At 40.2% G+C, this 23,473-nt stretch overlaps 2 protein-coding genes across 2 annotated transcripts; one reads left to right on the top strand and one right to left on the bottom strand.

Moving 5' to 3' along the window:
- Positions 1–1,583: 1,583 nt before the first annotated feature.
- zgc:110239 (uncharacterized protein LOC550326 homolog) lies at positions 1,584–10,564 on the top strand. Its single transcript, XM_054605941.1, has 11 exons — positions 1,584–1,723; positions 2,434–2,493; positions 2,576–2,668; positions 4,760–4,932; positions 5,567–5,828; positions 5,930–6,125; positions 6,224–6,417; positions 6,510–6,601; positions 8,289–8,450; positions 9,409–9,598; positions 9,684–10,564. The coding sequence occupies exons 1-11, from the start codon at positions 1,681–1,683 to the stop codon at positions 9,869–9,871; spliced, it is 1,653 nt and encodes a 550-aa protein (XP_054461916.1). The 5' UTR covers positions 1,584–1,680; the 3' UTR covers positions 9,872–10,564.
- Positions 10,565–11,935: 1,371 nt separating this feature from the next.
- On the bottom strand, positions 11,936–16,200 carry si:dkey-166k12.1 (solute carrier family 22 member 6-B). Its single transcript, XM_054606620.1, has 10 exons — positions 15,862–16,200; positions 14,608–14,711; positions 14,161–14,315; positions 13,685–13,853; positions 13,408–13,522; positions 13,014–13,120; positions 12,676–12,887; positions 12,472–12,580; positions 12,157–12,369; positions 11,936–12,038 (listed from the first exon to the last, which is right to left on the bottom strand). The coding sequence occupies exons 1-10, from the start codon at positions 16,198–16,200 to the stop codon at positions 11,936–11,938; spliced, it is 1,626 nt and encodes a 541-aa protein (XP_054462595.1).
- Between the last annotated feature and the right edge of the window lie 7,273 nt (positions 16,201–23,473).

The raw sequence follows: 23,473 nt of genomic DNA, 5'->3' as shown, positions 1-23,473 counted from the left end.
TTAGTGCTTTGATTTTTAACCATTCAAAAGTCTCAGGGTTGTCATTCATGTTTGTTCATTTGTTTTTAGGATGTGCGTTGCAAATGTATGTTATGCTCCATTGCTGCGTGTCATACAGAGCAGTTTTCGATCAAACCAAACAGCCTGCTCAAATGTACACATTGAATTTTCCTGTTTTTAAACCACCTTTATGATTTCCTCAAACAACCGATAAAGTTACACGATTTACAGCGTATCAATCATAGACTGTATATAAGAAGTAGCAATTCATTTACTCACGACTGGGCCCAATCTGTCTGCTTCTACGTGTCCATCTTTTTATGCAAACCGCGTGCTTCTTCTCAGACCTGATAAAGAGGGCAACAAAGGTATTTCTTAACAAAGATATCAACTTGAATATCAAACGTAACAGAAACTTCTACAACTATTTCAGCGGTGTACTCTTGCAGTGGTAAACGGTCCACAACTGTTTGCTCCCCAGTCTCATCAGGTGTCACCTGTGCCGCCATCAATCTCCTTAATTAAATACACAAACATGCAGGAGCAGGGCTGAACCAATGGGGGCGTAGCAAGGCATGATCTCACAGTATTAATTCAACATTCATTTTTATAAATAACCATTTAACAAACCACCTAGCATGTTCGTAATCAAACTCAACCTTTAAATCTTGCCTGCAAAATTAACTTCTTCCCCCCCAAGTGTCTAGAGAACATGATATTCATTAACATTAATTAATACAATGAAGTAAAATAAAAGAGACACTTTAACATGTCTGTGTAACCAAGTCACTGCAGGAGCAGTAACATATTGTTGTAGCAGGCAATTTGTAGAGGCGTTGTATTGATACATACAGTACCAGTCAAAAGTTTGGACACACCTTCTCATTGAACTACTTTGAAGAATCTAAAATATAAAACATATTCTGGTTTGTTGAGCATTTGTTTGTTTACCACATAATTCCATATGTGTTCCTTCATAGTTTGGATGTCTTCAATATTAATCTACAATGTAGAAAAAAATATATAAAGAAAAATAAAGAAAAACCATTGAATGAGAAGGTGTGTCCAAACTTTTGACTGGTACTGTATATTTTAAATGGTATGCGTGTTCATAGGTAGTAATGGTTAATGATTTATTTGTTAAAACAGGTTTATTCCCTCCATATCCATCAAGATCCAATAAAAATACGTGAGAGGACACTTTTATTGAAATATGATTTAGTTTGAGGATCTTGTCACATGATGAGGCTGAAAATGTTTAAATGAAACAGTCATCAAGGACCTAATGCTGTGTTCCTCCCTTTATCTGTTAGTTAGGACCCCTTTCCTGCACTGCAAAGTCCTGTATGTGTCTAATGTATTTATTATTATCACCTATGTTCACTACTACAAAATAAAATCAACATTTACCATTTAAAAAAGCACTACAGACAGCTGTACAGGTCATTTAGTCACATGACACAGATCACATGATAGGTAATTTTAAAACCCCGCCCCCCCTCGCATCTGATTGGACGACGCTCTTCCACGCCGCAATCTGATTGGTCGAGAGAGGATGTCCCCCAAAGTCTGTGTTTGCGGTCATTATGATATCTGTGTTTTGCACACAGCAGGTTTCCGTGTTTCTGTTGAGAGTGTGACTGCTTTATCTCCTGTATTTCTGATCTCACAGCAGAAGCAATGCGTTGGCACATCGCAGCTGCTCTTCTGTGGGCTGTCACAGGTAAGTTGCATGCTACAATAGGAGCTAACACTAGCAATTGGTGTTGTTATATAGCCAATTTCATGATAAAATACTTTCAGAGACAGGTGCTCCACAGCTGTGGTAAATGCATATTCAAGTACATTCATGCAGACACTAAGGAAACTGTGTCTTTTGTCTCTGAGACGTGCTTTGCATTGCAGAGATTGCAGAGCCAGACTCAATGCAAATATCTGTCAATTTAAAGTTCACTTGATTATTATGGGAGTTGCATGTATCCTAAATTATGCATTATGATACCGAATGAACTGATGAAACTTATCCTTTAATTCGGCATACATGCAACACACCATAGTGGACACTTTATTGATAAAACTATCACTATTTGTCAAAAGCCCTTCTCTGGTGACTGGTCTAAATACAGTTTTCTAATTGTTACATTTCCCTACAAAATGCATCTTAAACTGCTTCAGTTCATTGTCTGCATTGGAGTATTTTAAGAATGAAAGAATACAGTATTGACTATATTACCACACTTTCTTGCAGCTGTTTGATTGTTTTGTAAGTGATATTGACACACTGTTTTAGCAAAATGTTCAAGGTCACCTATCAATATTCCCAGAAACATTCATGCTGTTGTCCAAAGGAGAAGTAGAATTGTTCAGCGAAGGTCAGCGATACTGAAAATGTAGTTTTTTTTTAAAGCGCCATTTAACAATTTTTGTTTTCAGCTACAGAGGGAAAAGCAGTCCCTTCCCCTCCTAATTTTGGGAACAGCTATCATGTCAAAGGTAAGCAGTAATACATTAGAATACACATCTTTACCCTCAGAATTGATTCTCATTACAGAACTGTTTCACATTTGTATTGCAGGAGTGATCTCTTTGCCCTATGCTGAGATCAAGGAGCCATTTGAGGCCTGGTTAGACCTAGCCGCAAAGTCCAGCAGAATAGACTATTATCATGGTAAGAAACCTCTTGACTTGTGTGTTTTTTTTTTTTTTATCTCCTTTCACTGGACTCTGTATTTTCCCTGCTTGGCTTGATTAACGATGTGAAACTGAGAACCTGATGTGTCAGACTAAAGTCACCAGAGCAAAACATAAGGTCAGCACATAACCAAAGAAGTGAAAAAGAATGAATAAGCATTTCTGGGGGAATTTATTGACTCGTGTTACATACTCATTACTTTTTAAGCCAATTTTGTAAACGGTCTCTTTTGTATCCTCGCCATCCCCAGGAAGTAAAATGTAAGAATTTTAATTTCTAAGTTATAAGTAATAATCACATATGCATTGAAACTTATTAATGTTTGTGTTGCAGCAGCAGAAATGTTTTTTTTTTATTGTAAAGTTCCTGGTGCTTTGAGCACATAGTTTACTTATGTACACCCCGTTTCTGTCAGTGGCTATAAACGTACCTACATTTATCTAGTGTCTGTGTTGTATCAGTTTATGTTACTGTATTTATCAAAACAAAACAAAAAGCAAATACTAATTAACAAAATAAGTAACATCTTCAGAGGTCGGCAGAATAGCCACAGTATTGCAGAGTAGGTGCTCTGATGTAACCAGAGACGGCTGTGGTCTGTAGCATTTGCTTGCTCTGTGTAATGTAATTTGTATACAGGACTGCTTAAAGGAGTAATGCACACACTCGAAAGGGTTGAATGTTTTATTAAAATATGTTGATTGGTTTCTGTTAGATGTTGTAGCTGCCTCAGAAGTGTTTGGAGGCTGGGCTTGTAAAGACAAAAGTACGATTAGTTTGTCTAGTTGGGTTATCTCAACATAATATGCTCATTGTAGTTTAATCTTGGCCAAAATGATGATTGAGGGGATAAACTGTTGCTTGATTGTGCAGTTATATATTACATTACATTACATTACAGTCATTTAGCAGACGCTTTTATCCAAAGCGACTTACAGGAAGTGTATTCAACATAGGTATTCAAGAGAACTACTAGTCACCAGAAGTCATAAGTGCATCTCCTTTCTTAAACAAGCATCTTAAAGCATAAACCAGAGCAAAAGTATAGTGCAGAGGCAAATTACTACGAAAACAATAATTGCAACAGACTAATACGAATATAATAAGTGCTACAAACTACTACGAATAGGATAAGTGCAGTAAACGAATAAGAATTCAACATGTAACGTGTATTGGGTTCAAACCACTTATCACTGTTGTGTCTCCTCTCAAGGGTGCTCATGCTAAAAGACTCCACAGTGTACCTGAGCACCAATTTATAGTTCCGGGAGGTACCATGTAGTAATTAGTAGAGGGGTGTTCCCTGTTCAGGCTTTATTTGACTCTATTGTGACGTGTTACATAAATAGAGATCACGCAGATGATTGGCATTAAGGTGACAGGAATGTATTTGAATGTATTTGTTGTGGTTTTGGTAATTGTGTTGTCATGTGAGGGGCAGAGTTATCTATATTTTAGTGGGGTTGAGGTCTATATATACGCTGCCATATTCCAATCAAGCGCTGTCGCTGCCAAGACCACATGCTGCCCATCGTCCACTGTGTGAAAAGATGACTGTCATGTATTTATGTGATAGTTATGGGTGATATAAACACCTGGTTGGTCTGCACCTAACCTCTGTGTCAAGCCTCCTGCTTTTAAAGTCCAGCCGCTACGTGATCATCCTAACGCTCTGTACTCTCTACTCAATTCAGAAAGCCAAAGCAGATCCAGGATCAGCAGACCTCCAACTTCTGTTTCCTTTTAGAAAACATTAACTGATTTTTGCACTGAAAATAATGCATGTTTAACATGTTGTTACGCAAAAATGTGGACAATTGAATATGAATTATTCACTCAGTTACATTTTATTGAGACACACACTTCCAGTTCAGGGATTAGTTATAAAATAAGTAAAATGGGGAAGCAGAAGGGTGACCAAGCACCATACTTAATATATAAGGGGTGTCACGAAGGGCACAAAATAAAGCTGTAACAGCAAGAACAGTAATGTATGGCTTCATGAAAATGCAAACTGAAATTTAAGGAACTAATAATGTCTTAACTTCTCACATTTATCGTCAACAGGCCAGGTGTCGACCTACCAGTTGGAGGCGGAGAAGCCGTGGGGCGTTGCCTATAAAATCACTCCTGAGACCACGGAGACGGAGCAGAATGTGATGAAGTGTTTCCAGGCCAACGGAACGAAGGAGGAAGCAGTCACATCGCAGGCGTCGCTGCCTGATGTGCAGGGCTTCCAGGTCGGTGAGAGTAAAAAAGCACTCTGTGAAGTATTTCAACATCAAAACATAGAGACCGACCAAATGTTCCAAAAGACAATAGAGTAGAAATATAACATGTATAATGTACTAATAGTATCGGAAGTAATACTTACCCCAATGCAAAATAGAATAATAAATACTTCCAGTATTAGAAGTAATACTTAAACCAGTGCAAAACAGAATAGCACTAAGAGTATGATACATTTATTTAAATAATTCAGCTAACACAAAAAAAGCAAATTACAACAACATAAGAAAAAAAGTAAAGAGTTAAAATAAAAAGTGCACAAGAAGTAAAACTAACATCAGTGCCTAATATAAATTTAAAAGAGATGGTAATACTTTGCATAATATTAAGAGTAATATTGAAAAGTAATCAAAACCTACATTGTACATGATACTGAAATGTAAAATGTCCAAAAAAGTAATATTGCACATGATTTGAAGTTTTCCTTCCTGCAAAATGAGGAGGATTATACAGTTTTTTTTTTTTGGCCACTGGTAGAATAGACATTGTTATGGAAAGTGTGTGCCACATTTCAACCACAGACTGTTTTGTAATTAATTATACCAAAGTTTCACATTCAAGTCAACATGTTGATCTGCCTCACAGTTCCTGAGGATGGAGTACTTTGGAGGTTCCCTGTGTGAAGTCTGGCAGAATGTGACCTCTGTGGGCCACAAGAAGAACACATACACACTGTGGGTGACCCGGTCGGAGAGGGGTGCGGACGGCAAGGACGAGCCTGCCACGCCGCTCCACTATGAGATGATGGGTTACAACACGCTGCTGGGCTCACATTATGACAAGTACCTGGTGGACTACAAAGAGTTCAGCACTCATGTGGACCGCCACGTTTTCTTGCTGCCTGAAGGTTTGTGCTCCGTTGTAGGTGCAAGACGTTTAAGAAAAGTTAAAAAAGATAGGGGGAAAAAAAAAAGTTTCCTGTTTGTTTGTTTGTTTTTCCTCCTACAGGGATGAGCTGTGGTGGGTTTCCTGGTCCGGGAGCGGAGCACCACATGTTGGCCAATCCAATGAAAGATCTCATCCACACCTCGGCATCGGGCCACTCAGAGCGCATGTTCGACCATTTCAAGGACAAGTTCCAGCGTCAGTACAGCGATGAAAGAGAACACGAGAAACGGGGACACGCTTTTGTTCATAACCTCCGGTGAGAGGAAGATTAAATACTGATACGCTGTGTCACTGCGACCTACCAATAAGTTAAGCACAGATCTATATCTGATGAGTGTTTTCATGTTACTATAGGTACGTCCACTCCAAGAACAGAGCGGGGCTGCCCTTCTCTCTGGCTCTGAACTCTCTGTCTGATAGAACCATGTCAGAGTTGGCCACCATGAGGGGGAGGAAACAAGGGAAGACCCCAAACAGAGGGCTCCCTTTCCCCTTAAAGAATTACGAAGGAGTGAAAGTGCCCGAGTCACTTGACTGGAGGCTTTACGGTACGAATATGCAATAAAAAAAAAACAAGTCAAACAAAGATGCATCTTCCTGGCAGGACATCCTAGTTTTTAACTCATCTCTGCTCTTTCAGGTGCTGTGACCCCGGTGAAGGACCAGGCCATCTGCGGCTCCTGCTGGAGCTTTGCCACCACTGGAGCAGTAGAGGGCGCTCTCTTCCTAAAGGTGAAAAATATATATTCTTTATAAACACAGTCACTGGCCACGTTCCAGTTTTTCTAACCTACGGGGTGATTCCTTATGCTCTTTGAAGCCACAGATGCCCAGCGTTTGATATTTATCTATAATTGGCAGCTTTCTAAATATTTAAGAAATTAGTAGATGTCACTTTGATGATCCTTGTAGTTGTAGGGAAGAGGGGTTATTAAGGAAAATGAAATAAAACCAAATAATATAATATAAATGCATGATTGAAAAGGCAGATTTGAGGTGAAGTGAGTCAAAGACGCCAGTAGAACGGCAAGAAAGGGAAAATAAATGACACCAAATCAATATAGAAGGTTAAAATGGCCAACGTGATAATGTAATTAATGTAGACATTTGTTTAAAGATGGACTGAGGATGTGAAAAATCTAAATGTGGAGAAATGCATTATTCTTTCATGTCTTGGTCAAATTTGACTCTGTGTTCAGTCATCTTAGTGACAGTTATTTCTGCACAAATCTGCATCTGATGCTCTGGATTTGAGATGCTGCTCATTAATTCTCCCTGTGAGTGAAAACAAGTCCTCCCCCGAAAAGAAACTTTGTTGAGCCACTTTTACTCACGTTGAACAGACCTGACAGTGTGTACAAAGAAATTGAACTGAGTGAGTGTCAGCTCTGGCCTGCCCCCATCCCAATGCAGGGCGATGCTCAAAGGCATTCCTTGTACTGTGTTGCCAAGCAACTCAACCCAAACATTGGATGGTTCATTATGGGATTTGATGGCAGCAACTTCTTTGACTCTCTCACTCACAAACTCTTGATTTTGTCTCTTGCATCGGGACCGAAGTTGTTTAATTGAGGCTGATATTGGATTTGTTCTAAGTAGGCACTTGACCCACTGCAGGGAAAAATGAAAAAAAAGAATTGGGAGTTGGGTGGTTATTAAAAAAGATATGGTTTTGTATAAAGAGGGGCCTTACAGAGTCCTTAAGAAGTGTTGTTCTGGGCAGAGGGTAATGTGTTGGTGGAGTGCTATATAACGGGAGAAAAGGCGGTGTAATATGATCTTATGTGACTCTCATTATGAAAGTAACATCTATAATAAATCCATTAAGTGCATTTTAAACTAATATTTTAACCATTGAAATGTTCAACAACTTGCTAAAACAATTGCTTTTATGCAATTTTCTTTTCCTCTATTTAATGAAAGGAAATGGTGAGAATCAAGCAAATCCTGCTGTTTAATATCTGACATAAAAATGTTCGGCATTTGGATTCACTAAAGGGATTTGTCAAAAATAATGAGGCCACAGAGGGAGAAGATGTTTGAGCTTCACTGTGCACGAGTACTCCACTAATTGTTTCAGTGTTTTCCGAGTACAGTTGGCCTGGAGGAAGCACTGCTGTGAAGCAGCGGCGGTTCGTCTTTGTTCCTCTGCCAGCACGCAGCAGGAAGTGATGCTGCAGGTTCATAAACAGAGCCGCTCCCCAGGGGCCAATTTTAAATGTACTTCTCCGTGACCTCACAGCGTCTGCCTAGCAACCTGCAGATAACAGCTGGTGTAAAAATGTCCATTATGAACGTCAAGGTTAAGTCCCCAAACCATCTATGTCTTTTCTGCACTTGTACTGTACTTCAGAGAATGTGAGTCGGTTACTCATCCGTGTGCAGAGTGTGATCCTGTTTCTTGGCTCTTGTCTTTCAGACGGGCTCCCTGCAGGTTCTGTCCCAGCAGATGCTTGTGGACTGTTCCTGGGGTTTCGGCAATAACGGCTGTGATGGAGGGGAGGAGTGGAGGGGGTACGAGTGGATCATGAAACACGGAGGCATCGCCACAACAGAAACCTACGGAGCCTATATGGGAATGGTGAGAGATACTGGTGTTGATGGTGTAAAGCTTGTACCTGTTGGAGCAGAATAACCTGTAAAGCCAGGGCTCGACAGCAAAATGTGCACCCCAAAATAAATACATTATCAATATTTGTTGCATTAGTGATATTTAAATATATTTCCGTTACAGTTAGAACTGGAACCAGACAATACACAATGTTTGTTTGTTGTTGATGACATTATGTTGTTTTTGGGGATGTTTACTGTCAGAACACAAACACAACTGCAAAGAATTTAGTTTGGTTACTGTTTTAAACGTTTTTGTTCTTTTGTTTCATATTCATTTTTAAGCTGATTTATAACTGCATAGTATCTTAATTACTCAAATATAAAGTAACTAAAAATGACAACTGTATTTTTAGTTTTGTAAAATGAAAAGTTAGTGTTGAGCCTGAGTCCATAGTCAAAATTAGAAAGCACTGCTTTGAAACCCTTTCTTTTTAGGATTTCATGCAACTGTGAATGTGTTTAATTTTGGCTGATAATGAAACACCCTCTTTATTTAAGATGAATGGTTAATTTCCATTTTAAAAAAATATATTTTTACTCAGATGGCATTTAATGTTAGATTAACATCTGAACTGAGGCATCAAAGCTCAGACGGACATTTTTAAAGGTGCTATACACGACATTTGGGAGCTTTTCTGTTGCCTCTCAACGGCTCTCAACATGGCGGCGGCTGAGCTGGTGGCTCTCAGCTAACCGTAGAGAAGTAGAAACAATGGCGAACTTGCTTTACATAAATAATTGCTGCTATATTAATGCTCTAAATGTCATATATTGCACCTTTTAAACCATCTACTAGAGTTGCAAGTTCCTATGTGAATATTTCCAGATTAGTCATATTACTTTCCTTCAAAAGGAAGATTTCCAGTTTCCAGTCCTGCTGCACTACAGGGTTACGGTTTGAACTTTCTGCCTCCCTCTCTGAACAGAATGGATTTTGCCACGTGAACGAGTCCCAGCTCACTGCACAAATCCAGAGCTACACCAACGTGACATCAGGAGACGCAGAGGCCCTTAAGCTGGCGCTCTTTAAAAACGGCCCGACGGCTGTCAGCATCGACGCATCCCACCGCTCATTTGTTTTCTACAGCCACGGAGTCTACTATGAACCGGCGTGTGGTAGGTTTGCCTCTCACTCACGCTTTCTACAGCAGAAACGGTCTTTTCTCGCTCCATAACTCTGCATGCTCCTTGTGCTCTCCAGGTAATACCACTGCAGACTTGGACCATGCTGTGCTCGCGGTGGGATACGGCACCCTGAGTGGAGAGCCATACTGGTTGGTAAAGAACTCATGGTCCACCTACTGGGGCAATGACGGCTACATCCTCATGTCGATGAAGGATAACAACTGTGGCGTCACCACCGATGCGACATACGTCACACTGGCATAGATTTACCCCTTCACTCTATGTTTAACCAAATGTTAATGCCACTATGTGAGTGCCTGAGGATGAATGACACCTTATGTTGGATGTGCTGAGGTGTGGATATCACGTCAAACTGTGCTGCTTGGTGTTAATGATGTGTTAAATGTTGCAGTTGAACGGTGTCACAGTGAAGTAAGACGCTGCAGAACTCGCACACAGAACAAGTCGCTTTTTTGCAAACATGGTTATAACAAGTTTATTGCTGGTGGCACATTGCTGCAGTGCCTTCTTTTCAGTTGTACACGGTACATTTTGTGACATATTTCCACTTGGTCTTTATAATGTATTGCATTCAAATGCACTGGAATGGAATCAATGCAATAAAAAAAAACTGGAAAGTTTTCCATTTGCTGGCTTCAGTGACCTGTCTGGTTTAATCTAACATACTCAAATGCTGTTGAGTAACAGTGAGGCATGATTTCAAGATTTTATGCATTTCAAGCACACTGCTCTCAAATATCTTTGCTAGAGGAATAATCGATTTTGAAGAATCAAATTCCTTTTGCCTGAGTATCATTGCATATTACATGACCTGCTCTTTTGATCCATGCCTGTTTTTTGTATTCACAATAAACAGCCCTTTAACATTTAACAGTGAAAGAAAAAGTATATCACAGAACCAAGTCACTGTAAGTAATATAAATCTGAGTATAATTCAATATAATAAAAAGATAACAAATCTCAACAAATTATGCTGAAATTAAATATTTCTTCACATGCTGATCACAGTCGCATCTCATAGTATCCCTACAAAACTACAAATGTGCTACATTAGTCTAACAAAAGGCTACATTCTGCACAATAAAGTTAACTAGTGCATGCAATCTCTCACTTGACAAGTTTTTTTTTTATCTCTGCTTGAGAATGAGGACATAGAAAACAAGGCAGTTACTTGTTCAATACAGCATTAAGATACAACAAACAGTCCACAGACATGGCACACTTTTATACAAAAATATTAGATATGTGCTAATATTAAATGCAAAAATGTAATAAATCCTCAAGCCCTAAAAATACGAAGTCCTAATTATAGCTGTTCAATGTGTACTGCAGCGAGAGGACGTGGCAGTGTGCCAAAGACTTGTCCAGATTCTTCAGAATCAGCACAGGTTTAGAAAGTTGAGCTCTGACTTGATGCCTTTAGATATATCAACATATACAAAAATGCAATCTGTGTATCTGCGAAGTCTTGAGGGGAACTCATTATTTGTAAAAAGTATCAAACCACTCGTCAACAGTGGAATTAAGGTGTAAACATCTGAGAAATGCACAAGATTGTAAAGTACGACTGTTCCTGACTTAATCGTGTGTTTACCTGGTGAAACATATGAATGCCTGCTTTGTGCACGTGAACATGTGCTATTTTGGTGGGTGAAAGGTGTTTCTTGCATAGAGCTCTTTATCAGATCCTGACATGTAACTGCACAGAGGATGTTATGTTGAAGGGGCAGTTCACCCCAAAATTAAAAATCTATATTTTTCCTCTTACCTGTAGTGCTATTTATCAATCCAGATTGTGTGTTGTAGATAGCGACCGTAGAGATGTCTGGCTTTTCTCCAATATAATTTAACTAAATGGCCCTCATCTTGTGGTGCTCAAAACACCCCAAAAGTTTATTTGAAAAATTCAACAGTATTATCTCTTTACAGAAATCATGACCTGGCTGTGAACAGATTTGTGCAGGAGCTATTTTCTTTTTGTCAAACTACAAACGCTAAACTTTTCACCGCGCAGAATTTACTCGGCAACTCACACCAGATCAGTCTAGACTGATAAATAGCACTACAGATAAGAGGAGAAATATATGTATTTTGGATTTGGGGGTGAACTCTCCCTTTAAATGTGCCATATTGGAGATTTAGAGTATTTCTATTGCATCTAAATGGCTTACAACATGGCGAAGGTAATAGTTGTTTGCTGCTATATTAATGCTCTGACTGTAGCACCTTTAAGAACTAATTTTAATTTTAATTTTATATTCTACATGATATGTGAATAATCTACTGTGTGCTGCCTTTTTCACACCGTTAGGCCTGGCTTGCCAGATGTCGTAGCTCCTGCTCCTCTGTGCTACTTGCTGATTGGCTCACATCCCCAGACATCTCAGGGTTCTCCTTGTCGAGAGGCGACCTGTCGGACAAAAGGGGCACAGAGATTTTATATCCTGTTCAGGGTCACGGAGGCTGCATTAGATACACGGTAGCCTAAAGAGCTCACAAAGTAAAGAGCAGAGGTCACATCCTGGTACCTCGTGTCCCAGTTTTCTGCATCCTCCACCGTGTCAGGAAGAGGTCTGTCGGCAGTTTCGGGCAGTGCCAGGGCCAGGACAGCCCCCAGCAGCGGGGAGACACCGAAGATGGCCAGAGGTGTGTTGGGGCTGTGGTCGTGAAACATGTTTATAACGGGAGCTAACACGCCGCCCACCCTCGCAAACATACAGGATACACCTATTCCTGTTTGCCTGTAGGTAGACAAGGGAAGTTGTAGTTATTACCCACAAAGACTTTTGGGGTCGTGTTTGTATTGACGTAATAAAAACTGCACAGACAGACAGATGATTTACCGGAGCACAGTGGGGAATATCTCAGCGGTGTACACATAGATTACAGCAAAGGAAGCTGTTATGCCAAACTTCCCAACCATAGCAAGACCAGTCAGGACATTAGGATGATCTACAGACAGAGGGAGGGAAATGATCAAAGACAAAATGCATTTGAGTAGCAGTCTTGTCAGAGCACAACAGATACACACAGCGTCCATCCTATACCAGCAGGGACAACGAGCATGAGCAGACAGGCGAGCCCTCCCACAGCCAGAAATCCGCTTTGGGAGAGTCGGCGACTGTAGGGTAAGACGAGCAGGACCAGAGAACGAGCCGGAATCTCAATCAACCCGAAGACAAACTGGGTCAGGTAGAGGTTTGTGCCTAACCTGGACACGCCCAGAGAGAGGCCGTAATACACCAGCACATTCACAAACCTAGGGGGGAAGAGAAGGAACAGGGATGGAAGAAAAAATGGTAAAAGGAATATGAATTTGATTTGTAAAAGATGTAAAAAGAAACTATAAAGTTTACATGCATGCACACATACACACAGTATTTACCAGATGTAGAACAAGATGATGGACCTCTTTCTCATCTGAGGTGTTCGTACGAGATCCACAGCTGAATAACTTCTCTTCCCTCCACCTGAAATCTGACACTTCTCAACCTGGAGACAAGTAAACCCAAACATTTCAAAGATAAGGGTGGTGATATTCTACATTGCTCTTATTTTTAACTTATCGAATGAAAAGATTTACAGCTGCAACGAGGAAAAAAATGTTACTTTAGGCAGAGTGACACAGACAGAGTGAAGAAAGTATGGAGAGAAGGACAACACATGGTTGGTTTTGGTTTTGTTGGTTTTTTATGGGACTATTTTAACAGATAATTCTTCAACTTAGCATGGAGCTGAGAAGCATGAGAGAGTATGGAGTAAAATGCAGAGAGACACACTTGTACAGCAGGAGATAAGATGCGTCCGTTGACGAGTGCGGCCTTGCGGAGGAGTGCGATGGCTTCCTCCCCCCTGTCGTTGGCCAACAACCATCTGGCGGACTGAGGAAGCACCCTGACAGGAGAGAGAGAGAGGGCACAGGGGCAAGAGGAAGGCCCAGACATAAGGGCAGAGGAGGAAACGTGCATCACACATCACAAAGAGGGCATTCATGTGCCCTGACAAGGAATTGTGTGAATTCACAGTGGATCTAATGTTCAGATGCCCTTTCCTCACCATATATAGAAGATGAGCAGGAACCCTGGGGCCGATATGGCCAACTGCAACTTTCTCCAGTCTCGTATCAAGTACGCTATGCCTGCTAGCAGCATGTAGCCAAGACCAAACGCATAGTCGGTGAAGATACCGGCTAGCATGCGCCTCTTGGTGCAGGTCCACTCGGTGCCTTTGGAGGAAAAAAAACAGTGCAGGGTTTGGAAGGGGAGGAGAGGAGAGGAGAGGAGAGGAGAGGAGAGGAGAGGAGAGGAGAGGAGGAATCATGGGGAGAGGGTTAAACTGTGGTGGTGGTGGTTTGGAGCTTTAAGGTTGTGGAAGGAGTGGTAAGGGATTGGGTTGTGGGTCTGGGCAAAAATAGCACAAGAAAGCCATTATAAGGTCTGACAAATGAGATGAACATCCACTGTTTCTTATCTTGAATCCATATGTGAGGAATTCAATCTTGTTACAACTGATTATCTGTGTTTTGTAAGTACCCAGTACAAAGGCATTGATGATGACTCCGGATATCGTGGTGCCGACTAAAAAGCGAAGAATCACATAGACGGGGAAGTTGGGTGCGAAGGCCACGGCGACTCCGAACACAGTCTGGAGGGCGATGGACAGCAGCAGGATGAAACGTCGGCCATACCTTGCAGAGAGAAAGAGGAGTGGACATGAGATTAAACAATAAAATGAGTGCATAAGTGAACCACTGTGACTGCTACAGGGTGTGAAAACGGCAACACATTCACATCTTTAAGTGCAAACATTGACTATAAACTCAATCCCATCACAGTGTCAGTCAAACCAGACATGCCAAAGACTCCACATGTGTCTACGCCTGCAGCCCCTCTTTGATGCTGAGGATCTGGCTGAGCGTTGTATCTGCACAGAGTCGGAGGCTGCAGGGCTCCAGACTGAGAGAGAGCAGTGAAGCCTACCTGTCGGCCATCGCCCCAAACAGCAGCGACCCCACCAACAGGCCGAGCATGTAGACGGACGAACCCAGACTGTTCAGTCCAGCTTTGTCACACACCAGGTCCCACTGGTAGAAGGGAAAACCAAAGAAGCTTTTTTCTTCATTTATAGACTGGTGCTCCCAAAAAATGTATCCATACTGACATGATAATAATAAATGGTACAAAGCTGAAGGTTCACTGTGTTGTAATTGGTTTATGGTAATATGAATATCATTTGGGGAGATGAGAACATGCAGCACTAGAACACAATGTTAACAGACATGATGAGGGCCTTAAGTCGGGTCCTGCTTTATGCCGAGGTGCCCTTCATCAAAACGTAGCTTTAGAGAAATAATTTGACAGTTTGGGGGATATACGCTTGCATTTTTGCTGAAAGTTTGCAGAGAAAATAAACACTATTGTCATTTCTGTCCCGTAAATATATGGCGATTAGAGTCGATTAGCTTAACTTAGCATAAAAAGTGAAAATAGGGGGAAACATCCAGCCTGGCTGACTTATTAACATGTTATATATTTTTGTTTAAACTGTATAAAAAGTATTTAAACCGACTACCATCACTATTTTACAGATGGGTTGTTGGACAGTGACTCACTCCATCTTTTGAAGTAGCATGCTAATTAGGGAGAGATAAAAACAAAGCCAGGTCAGATGTTTTGTATAATTTAATTTAAATAAAAGTGGTGTCAATCTTTCATTTTACTCTGAGAAAAAAAAGCAAATATTTCAGAGCATGTAGACTCCTTTAAGTCCATACAAAAAAATGTTTCAGCTGATTACTGTTCTTACACTGAGCAATATCCTGAATTAATTTGAAACACTTAATTAATTGCACCTACTTTTTCCTAAATTAATTGCTAACATGAGCTGAGATAGTGGACCATGCAGATTATTTTGTGACACTGTCTGCCTAGCAGGATAATCTGTGTCTACATTAAATAGGGACTTTGTGTAGTTCCTTCATTATGTAAGTGTGATGATCTTAAGTTGTAAAGATGGTGGTGCATTGCTTTAATACTAATATCTTGGTGTTACTCTTGAATGTATTAGTCCACTTTTGTTTTTTATTTCTTGTTAATTAAAGCATAATAGTAAACAGATGAGTTATATTCATTTGTGCAGTGGAATAATTGATTCCACCATGCAGGAGAGAGTTGCAAACTTCTCATCTGTGATAACAGATCACTAATAATGTCCACATCAGCATCCCACTGTACCTCTGTGACTGTTGTACTCTGGAAAGTCTCCTTGCTGTACACCCATCCGTGGCCACATGGGACCCGCTCGGTCCGGTTTCCCTGCAGCAGGACGTCTGAGGAGAAGCAGGAGGAATCAGAGAGGCTGAAGTTCCGACTGAGCGTTGCGGGGAAAGAGGACTGATTCCCGGCCACTGAGATGGAGCTCTCTCGGCACTGGTAGGGCGGCGTGGATCCGGTGAAGATGCTCACCATCATGTGGAAGGCGAGGAGGATCTGGGGCAAACAAATCCATACGTACAAGATTTTCTGATACTTGCCAAAGCCTCCGATGGCAGAGAGAATCTGGTCGAAATTCATATTTTGGGGTGGGGATTATGGGTCAATTTGGAGATTGGCTCTGTTCCAGTGGATCAGCCAGTGCGTCAGGCTGGATGTAGACAACCAGAGGGGCAGTGGAGAGCAGTGGACTGTTGTTCACCAGGTAAACAAGGCACATCCATTCCCATGTGCATGTCCCTTTAGTGCAGCTGCAGCCCAACAACATGACCCATATTTAATATTCTCCAAAAGAACCTGAAGGAAACATGAACTGACATCAACTTCACATCCACATTTCCCACCTTACAGCATCTATTCTCTCCAAAACGAGGATGCACACTCACACAGGTCCATTTAAGAGCAAAGGTCCATCAGTTTACTTGAATGATGATTCACAACGATCCAGAAATCTGCATCACCTTGATGCATGAAAAAAAACTAAATGCAAAATTTGATGTTCTTTTGATGTTTAGAATATTAGAAAGTGGAAGAAAATGTCACACATGCAGTACTTGTCCGGTGTTGTTTTTGATGCTCCTGCTGTTTTCCACACGGTGCAAAATCTGGAGAAACCCACCGAGTGGAGTGATGTATCTGTGACTTATAGGGCAGGGCTATAGCCTCATTAATAAATCCCATAATAGACGCTCCATAGACTGACATCACTCCACTGACGCACTGTGATCCTATAGGCTAATTGTTTTATTATTATAATTATTTTCTTATCCATGTTGAGTGTTCTTTGCACCCATTGTTTATTTGTGGTGTACATAACACCTACATGATACATCTCTGCTATAAATGTGCAATAAACATGGTGTGATGATGTCCATCTGCTGCCATCTGCTGTTAAAAGATTGAATTACAGCGACCTCATTGTGTCTGCTATTACTGATAACTGATCAGTGAATGTATTTGTGCTCATTGATATTATTGGTCCCTGTTGGTTGACAATCATTAAGGTTAACTGCTGCGTTCAGGTGCACCCCGATCACTCTCTGCAGGCTGATAATACTTTATGAGCTGTATTCAAGACATAAGAAATGTGCTTGTTAAAATGATGGGGTACCATAATGTTTTTATTGTGAACTTTATTTCCTGATAGATGGTGCCATTTTGTGCAGATTGTTAATCCTAAGGTATTTTTTTTCTTTATGTTTGGCTATATAAATTAAATTGACTTGAACTGAAGATATATCAATATGTAAAATGAAATATTTACAGTTGGGGTAAGTCGGGGAACTTTGCACAGGACACATCTTTAATTACATTAATCATAAGTCCATACATTCTGTATTCATTTATTTGTATTTTCTAGAACTTACAGACCACTTGACTTGTATATAGATTTTTTTATTTTATCTATTTTATTGTTGGTCATTGGTGCTTTTTATAAATAAATATATATTTAATATTTCTAATTTACCAATAAAGGTGATTCCGACTTAAAAAAAAAGAGGAAAACATAGTTATATGATAACTACGACTAATTCAGTAGGCCTATATGATTGCTAAGTGCATAAACCATCAATATGAAATTATGTAATACACTGAACAGCCTTGGTACATTAATTCTACTTGATTATTTATGTATCCAGGTCATTAAAAACACTGACAACACTGTGTTGCTAAAAGGTCAGACACTAGTCACCTGATATCACTCACCATAATGTGTATAGTTGTGTATAAAGTAGCAAAGAGCTCAGGTCTGAATCAATAAAAGCCATGATGACAGTAAATGTCAAGCACAGATCATAAATAAACAGACTATCAGGACCCACAAAATAAAGCAAGATAGGATGAAAGCACTACATGTTGACCTGAGTGAACCGCTTCAGTTGGAAAAGGCGATATTTTATGACTCAGCCAAGTATTCTAGTTATTCTCTGGAGAACAATAGATCCTCTCTCTTCAGTCATGCTGGTTCAGTGGGAAGAAACCACTGCTGAGGATTCATAGGAATTAGTTTGATCTTTCAGTCAGTGTTCAATAAATAAAAAATACTATTTTCACACAGTATTTGGATGAATTAATGTTTAATGCATAATAATCCACCTGGCTGGGACATAATGTCTGTGTGTTAATATAATGTAATTAGGTCTAAACTGAATTAAACAAGTAAAAATGACAGACATTGAAGACATTTATTATTGGATGGATTATATGGATGACTTGGACCTGGGTTTTCCTACTTCACATGTGTGTTATAGAACGGAAGCCTGTCTGCTTCCTGTTGTGGGTGCCCGTGACGTCACTGATGCTCCATTCAGACTGGGTTGGGTGCTGGTTTGGGAGTCTGGAGATAAACTGTCAAGTCAGATAGACTTCCACAGGAAGCACAGCGGAAACAAAACCGTCGCTTTAGAATTAAAAGCACAAACTACTCTTCAGAATTACCAAATGAAATAAACAGTAAAGAAAACTTGTGGTTTTCATAACCAATAAACCATATCAGTAGCATACACATTCAAATCTCAGCATATGAATTGATCAATAGCAGATTATTGCAACATTGCCTTTAAATAGCTGTCGCTCTTTCTTTGTTTTATAATTACTTTTACATTCCTTTTTGTTTTTATTGGTTGGGTTTTATTCATTCTCTTGTTTCTTCACCTTGTTGTAAAGCACTTTAAACTATATCCCCTGTATGAAAGGTGCTATATAGATAAAGTTGTATTATTATTATTATTATTATTATTATTATTATTATTATTATTATTATTATTATTAGTTAGTATTAGTATTGTTATTGTTGTTTTCCTTCTTCTTCTCTTTCTTCTTCTTCCGCCTATTATTATTATTTTTATTATTATTATTTGTAGTAGTTTTATTAGTATTATTATTGTTGTTGTTGTTGTTGTTGTTTTTTTCTTCTTCTTCTTCTTCTTCTTCTTCTTCTTCTTCTTCTTCTTCTTCTTCTTTATTCTTCTTCTTTTGCCTATTATTATTATTATTATTATTATTATTATTATTATTATTATTATTATTATTATGACATTTTATTCTGGATAGTCATCGGAGCTCCATTTCCTCCGTTTAGGTTGCTTAATATGACAATCCTTTATAAAAGTGTATTCACATTGGACATGCATGCCTTTAATAGCAATGAATGTATGCTATAATAAGGGAAATATCTATCTTTAATTTAATCTTGTTTTAGGGGGTTAAAAATCCATCCACAGATACGGATTTTATTTTGAAGGAGATGAGCAGAAGTCGTGTTGTTCTCCTCCTGGATGGCTTCATGGTGGTGAGGGAGGCTCCGGAGAGAGTGAGAGACAAGAAAGAGAGAGCGAGAGACAGAGGGAGATGGCTGAAGGGAGGGAGGACTGGACCGGGTCAGGAGAAACCAACATAAGGTGACCTTGATCATCCAGATCATCTGTGAAGAGAAACCAGACCAGAGGCATATCTCAGCGACCCTCCCGGCCTCCACACACAGACCGTGTTCTCCCTGCTCATCCAGAGGACAATCATCAATAATCTAAAGCAGATCTCCTCCCTGAAGGATTCCTTAATGCACCAGAATTTCTTCCCAATAGAAACTCTTTGGATCAGTCAGTCCTGAGTGTGAGTATAGAGCTCTGTGCACGAATGGATGATTCTTAAATGGTGATGTCATGCATCATAAGGTCAGCTGATCATGCTTCCTCCACGCTTATTGTGTTACTGTAAAGACCTGAATTATGGACACCCCTGATCCTCTGATGCCGATGAGGCCACACCCTCAGACAGACTAATATTTAAATCACATTGTTTGTGCCACATGCATGAATGAGCCCTGGCCTATTTACTGGGGATAGTGCCAGCTGCATGATCAGCTGCAGCAGCATTCAGTCATATTTACTGTAGGACATCCAGTGTGCTGTTGAGCTTTCTAAGAAATATCATTTTAATGTAATTTTGGATTATTAAAATAAACAACCAGCCTTATTTTTATTCTCATAACTGTCAGATTCCCAACTATAGATCAGGAATTCATTTCTAAATCATTGGGGTCTGGATATATTTGTCTTCGTGGAGATGTTTTAAATAACTTTTACTTGCTAAAAGCTCATCTTTTGGGTCCTCTTTTGAAGATGTGAGCATGAGGAGTTTTTACAAATTGACATATATGCTTGAGTTGGTTAAAGGGAGAGTGATCTGGGAGTTTGTTAGAATGGCCATTAATCCCAAATTTGCATATGCTTGTTGGAAGTTTGAATATGAAATCCGCCCCCAATGAAAAGGGTTCTACAGGCCAAATAAATCCCCTCTCAAACACAAGTCCAACAGAGAGTGAATACAGCAGTGCAACTGCCGCAATGGGAAAGACGTCCCAAGGTCTTAGAGCTGCTTCACGGAGAACAGAGCATGTGCAAAAAAGCATCCGTGCACCTGCATACGTGTTGGTGTGGTCATGCATGTTACATTACATTACATTACAGTCATTTAGCAGACGCTTTTATCCAAAGCGACTTACAATCAGTAGTATATTACATATCATTCACCCATTCACACACTGATGACAGGCTACCATGCAAGGTGCCACCATCAGACTCTAACTAACATTCATGCAACATCCAGTCCACACCGATGGCAAGCCTTCAGGAGCAACTTGGGGTTAAGTGTCTTGCCCAAGGACACATCGACTGCCGAAGCCGGGTATCGAACCACCGACCCTCTGAATGGAGAACTACCTTGCTCTCCACTACGCCACAGCCGCCCCATGTTCTTGTCAGTTATGGGAGAGTTTTAGGTCGGATGCACTCGTCCATCAGCAGCTGTCTTTCATCTTTTTGCAAGCAGAGACGACCAGCTATCCATGCAGCTGTGGAGCACACACACAATCACTTCTCCGTCTCTATTTATATTCTCCTCATCGCTAGCTGTTTGATCTGACACAGATCTGAGGTGTGTTTATCCGACTGTAGCCTGCCGAGCTTCTGCAGCGACACAATGAGCCCTGCAGGATAAAGACAGGGAGCTGCAAGGTCGCTATGCACGAGCACTGCTGTATATACCTCAGGTCCTGGGACCAGGATCAAACTCTGGTCTTACTGGGCCACTTCAGTAGTCTGTACTGTGTGAGGAGGTCCATGATGGGTCACTGGGAGGTCAGGAGATGTGGGGTTGCAATGTTGGTTTAGTGGTTCAAGAGTTTGTCTCTTAAAGCAAGAGATGTTGTTTTAATGCACTGGTTCATTTTTAGATTTTGAGCTTTTTTGCCCCCATAACATGTCTATTTTCAGACTAGTGGAAAGAAAACATCCAAAATACACATTCAAGTGTTTATTTTACTACTTTGTCTATTTGTGTCTGTAGATCTCTCCTAAATTCTACAAAAGTGACCATTTGGTAATGCCTCAGTTGCATATTTAAATATACAATTTCAGAAAAATGTAATAGAAAAAAGAATTGCCTTAATGTAAGTAATCAACTCGGGAAATTTCATAATAATATGTATTTGTTAATGTTTATGTATTCTATTAACCTGCAGTGTCTTCAAAATAGTATTTAATTTAACAATACATATCTTTACTTAGATTCTCCACTTCAGTAGCACTTACCTACACCAACATTTCCACTTTATTTCCTATTTATATTCTGAAGGTTTTTACAGAAGGGTTTTGTCCATTTATCAATCATAGCCTGATTTATAGAATATTGTATCCAAATGTTCTATGGCTGTTGACAGTATTTTAAGATTAATGGAGTTATAAAAGGGTTACCCTGTACAATCCTTTGACTCAAATATGTCAACAAAATGCCACCTATTCATATTCAAACATACAATATCAGAAAACTTGTGATACAAAAAGTATTTGTCTTAATGTCAGAAATCTATGTGGGCGTTTCATTGGATGCCTTTTCTTAAATGTGATGTTGACATTTATTCTTGCTGCTGAAGTGGTCTAGAAACACAGAACTCCTCTCTGGCAGAGAGCCACTGCTCTTCGGTTTTACCTGTCATCTGATCAACCACTTCAGGAGAACAAGAGATAAGAACTTCCCGTTCATGGATCAATTAAGAAGTTCTCTTTTATGATATCATTCTGTTAACAAGAGCTGCTCTTAACCCCCTCATGTGCCTTCCTTCATTTCCTGACAGATGAAGAGTGGCGTCTGCAGTGGATGGCCTGTGATTTATTCAGCTTGCTGGCAGGCAGCACAATGCCGACTCAGCACTTGGAGTTAAAGACTCTGTAGGGAAACAGAGAGGCGGACTGATGAGTGAGGACTTTTTCTCCCTTTCTCTCCCCTCCAGGTCGCTGCCGTCTCTGCTCTGTGAGGTGGATCTGCTGACCCCGTGGAGCTCCAGCTCCAGAGGCCCATGGCCCCTGTTTCTCCCCACCAGTGAGAGGTGAGCCAAGCTGGCCTCCCCGGCCCCCTCCCTGCCCCCGGCCCCAGACCTGGACCCGGACCCGGACCCAGATCCCGACCTCCGCACCAACGAGGAGCAGTATGTGAGCGAGGGCGAGTCCATCCTGCTCGACACGCACCCGGCGCCGCCCGACTGCAGGGACGCCGAGACCATCACAGGTATGTGTGTGTGTGTGTGTGTGTGTGTGTGTGTGTGTGTGTGTGTGTGTGTGTGTGTGTGTGTGTGTGTGTGTGTGTGTGTGTGTGCATGTTGAGAAAACAGAGCTTTGATTTCAGTTTGTATTACAAAGAATCCAGTGAGTTGTAAGAAAGTTAACTCAAGCATCTAAGGATGCATCTGGAACTGAACTGAAAACATCACAATCTCTAAATATAGCTACAAATTCTGCACATCACATCTGCATTCTGAAACTTGCTGTTCCTTCTAGCAAAAAACATAAGCAGCCCTGCTTTATCATTTATAATGTAGATTAAGTTCAATTAATTTCTTTTTTGTTCTTTTTTTATTATCTGTGTTATAAAGTAATGCTGCTTTAAAATCCCTAATGGCATAATTTTATGAAAAATAATCAAGAAAAGATTGTAAACAGTTTTAATGCTTAATGTTAATTTATGTATTAGCAACACAGGTGTACTTCAGGTATTTAAAATACTGTTGATGTAGAAGAATGCCCCCTGTGAGTGTATATTGTTGGATGTTTAATACTGAATAATGAATGTGTATTTAGCATTTTGATGTTGTCGCTAGTTAAGGTGGAGCTAAAAACTTTATATACTGGGTTTTTTTTTTATTATAAAGTGGACAAAGCTTTTACATGTACGGTACAAACTTAATCTGCAAAGAAACTAACACTGTCAGATAAGTGAAGTGGCGTTAACAGTTCAACGTCTGTCTTTGAATGTATTCTAAAGTATAAAGTTAAATAAATTAAAAAAAAACAGTACTTAA

Source organism: Anoplopoma fimbria, chromosome 10 (assembly GCF_027596085.1).
Source record: "Anoplopoma fimbria isolate UVic2021 breed Golden Eagle Sablefish chromosome 10, Afim_UVic_2022, whole genome shotgun sequence".
Lineage (NCBI taxonomy): Eukaryota > Metazoa > Chordata > Actinopteri > Perciformes > Anoplopomatidae > Anoplopoma > Anoplopoma fimbria.
The sequence above is the reverse complement of the archived record's forward strand: the minus strand, read 5'-3'. Positions and strand labels throughout refer to the sequence as shown.

Bases quoted from the DNA above. Each gene is read 5' to 3' on its own strand.
- si:dkey-166k12.1 (XM_054606620.1), bottom strand. From the start codon at position 16,200: ATGAATTTCGACCAGATTCTCTCTGCCATCGGAGGCTTTGGCAAGTAT. The intron at 12,581-12,675 runs GTATAGGATGGA...CTCTGTCTGTAG, and splicing joins CATGCTCGTTGTCCCTGCTG to ATCATCCTAATGTCCTGACT. The intron at 12,039-12,156 runs GTACCAGGATGT...TTTGTCCGACAG, and splicing joins GCAGAAAACTGGGACACGAG to GTCGCCTCTCGACAAGGAGA.
- zgc:110239 (XM_054605941.1), top strand. From the start codon at position 1,681: ATGCGTTGGCACATCGCAGCTGCTCTTCTGTGGGCTGTCACAG. The intron at 5,829-5,929 runs GTTTGTGCTCCG...TTCCTCCTACAG, and splicing joins CGTTTTCTTGCTGCCTGAAG to GGATGAGCTGTGGTGGGTTT. The intron at 6,602-8,288 runs GTGAAAAATATA...CTTGTCTTTCAG, and splicing joins AGGGCGCTCTCTTCCTAAAG to ACGGGCTCCCTGCAGGTTCT.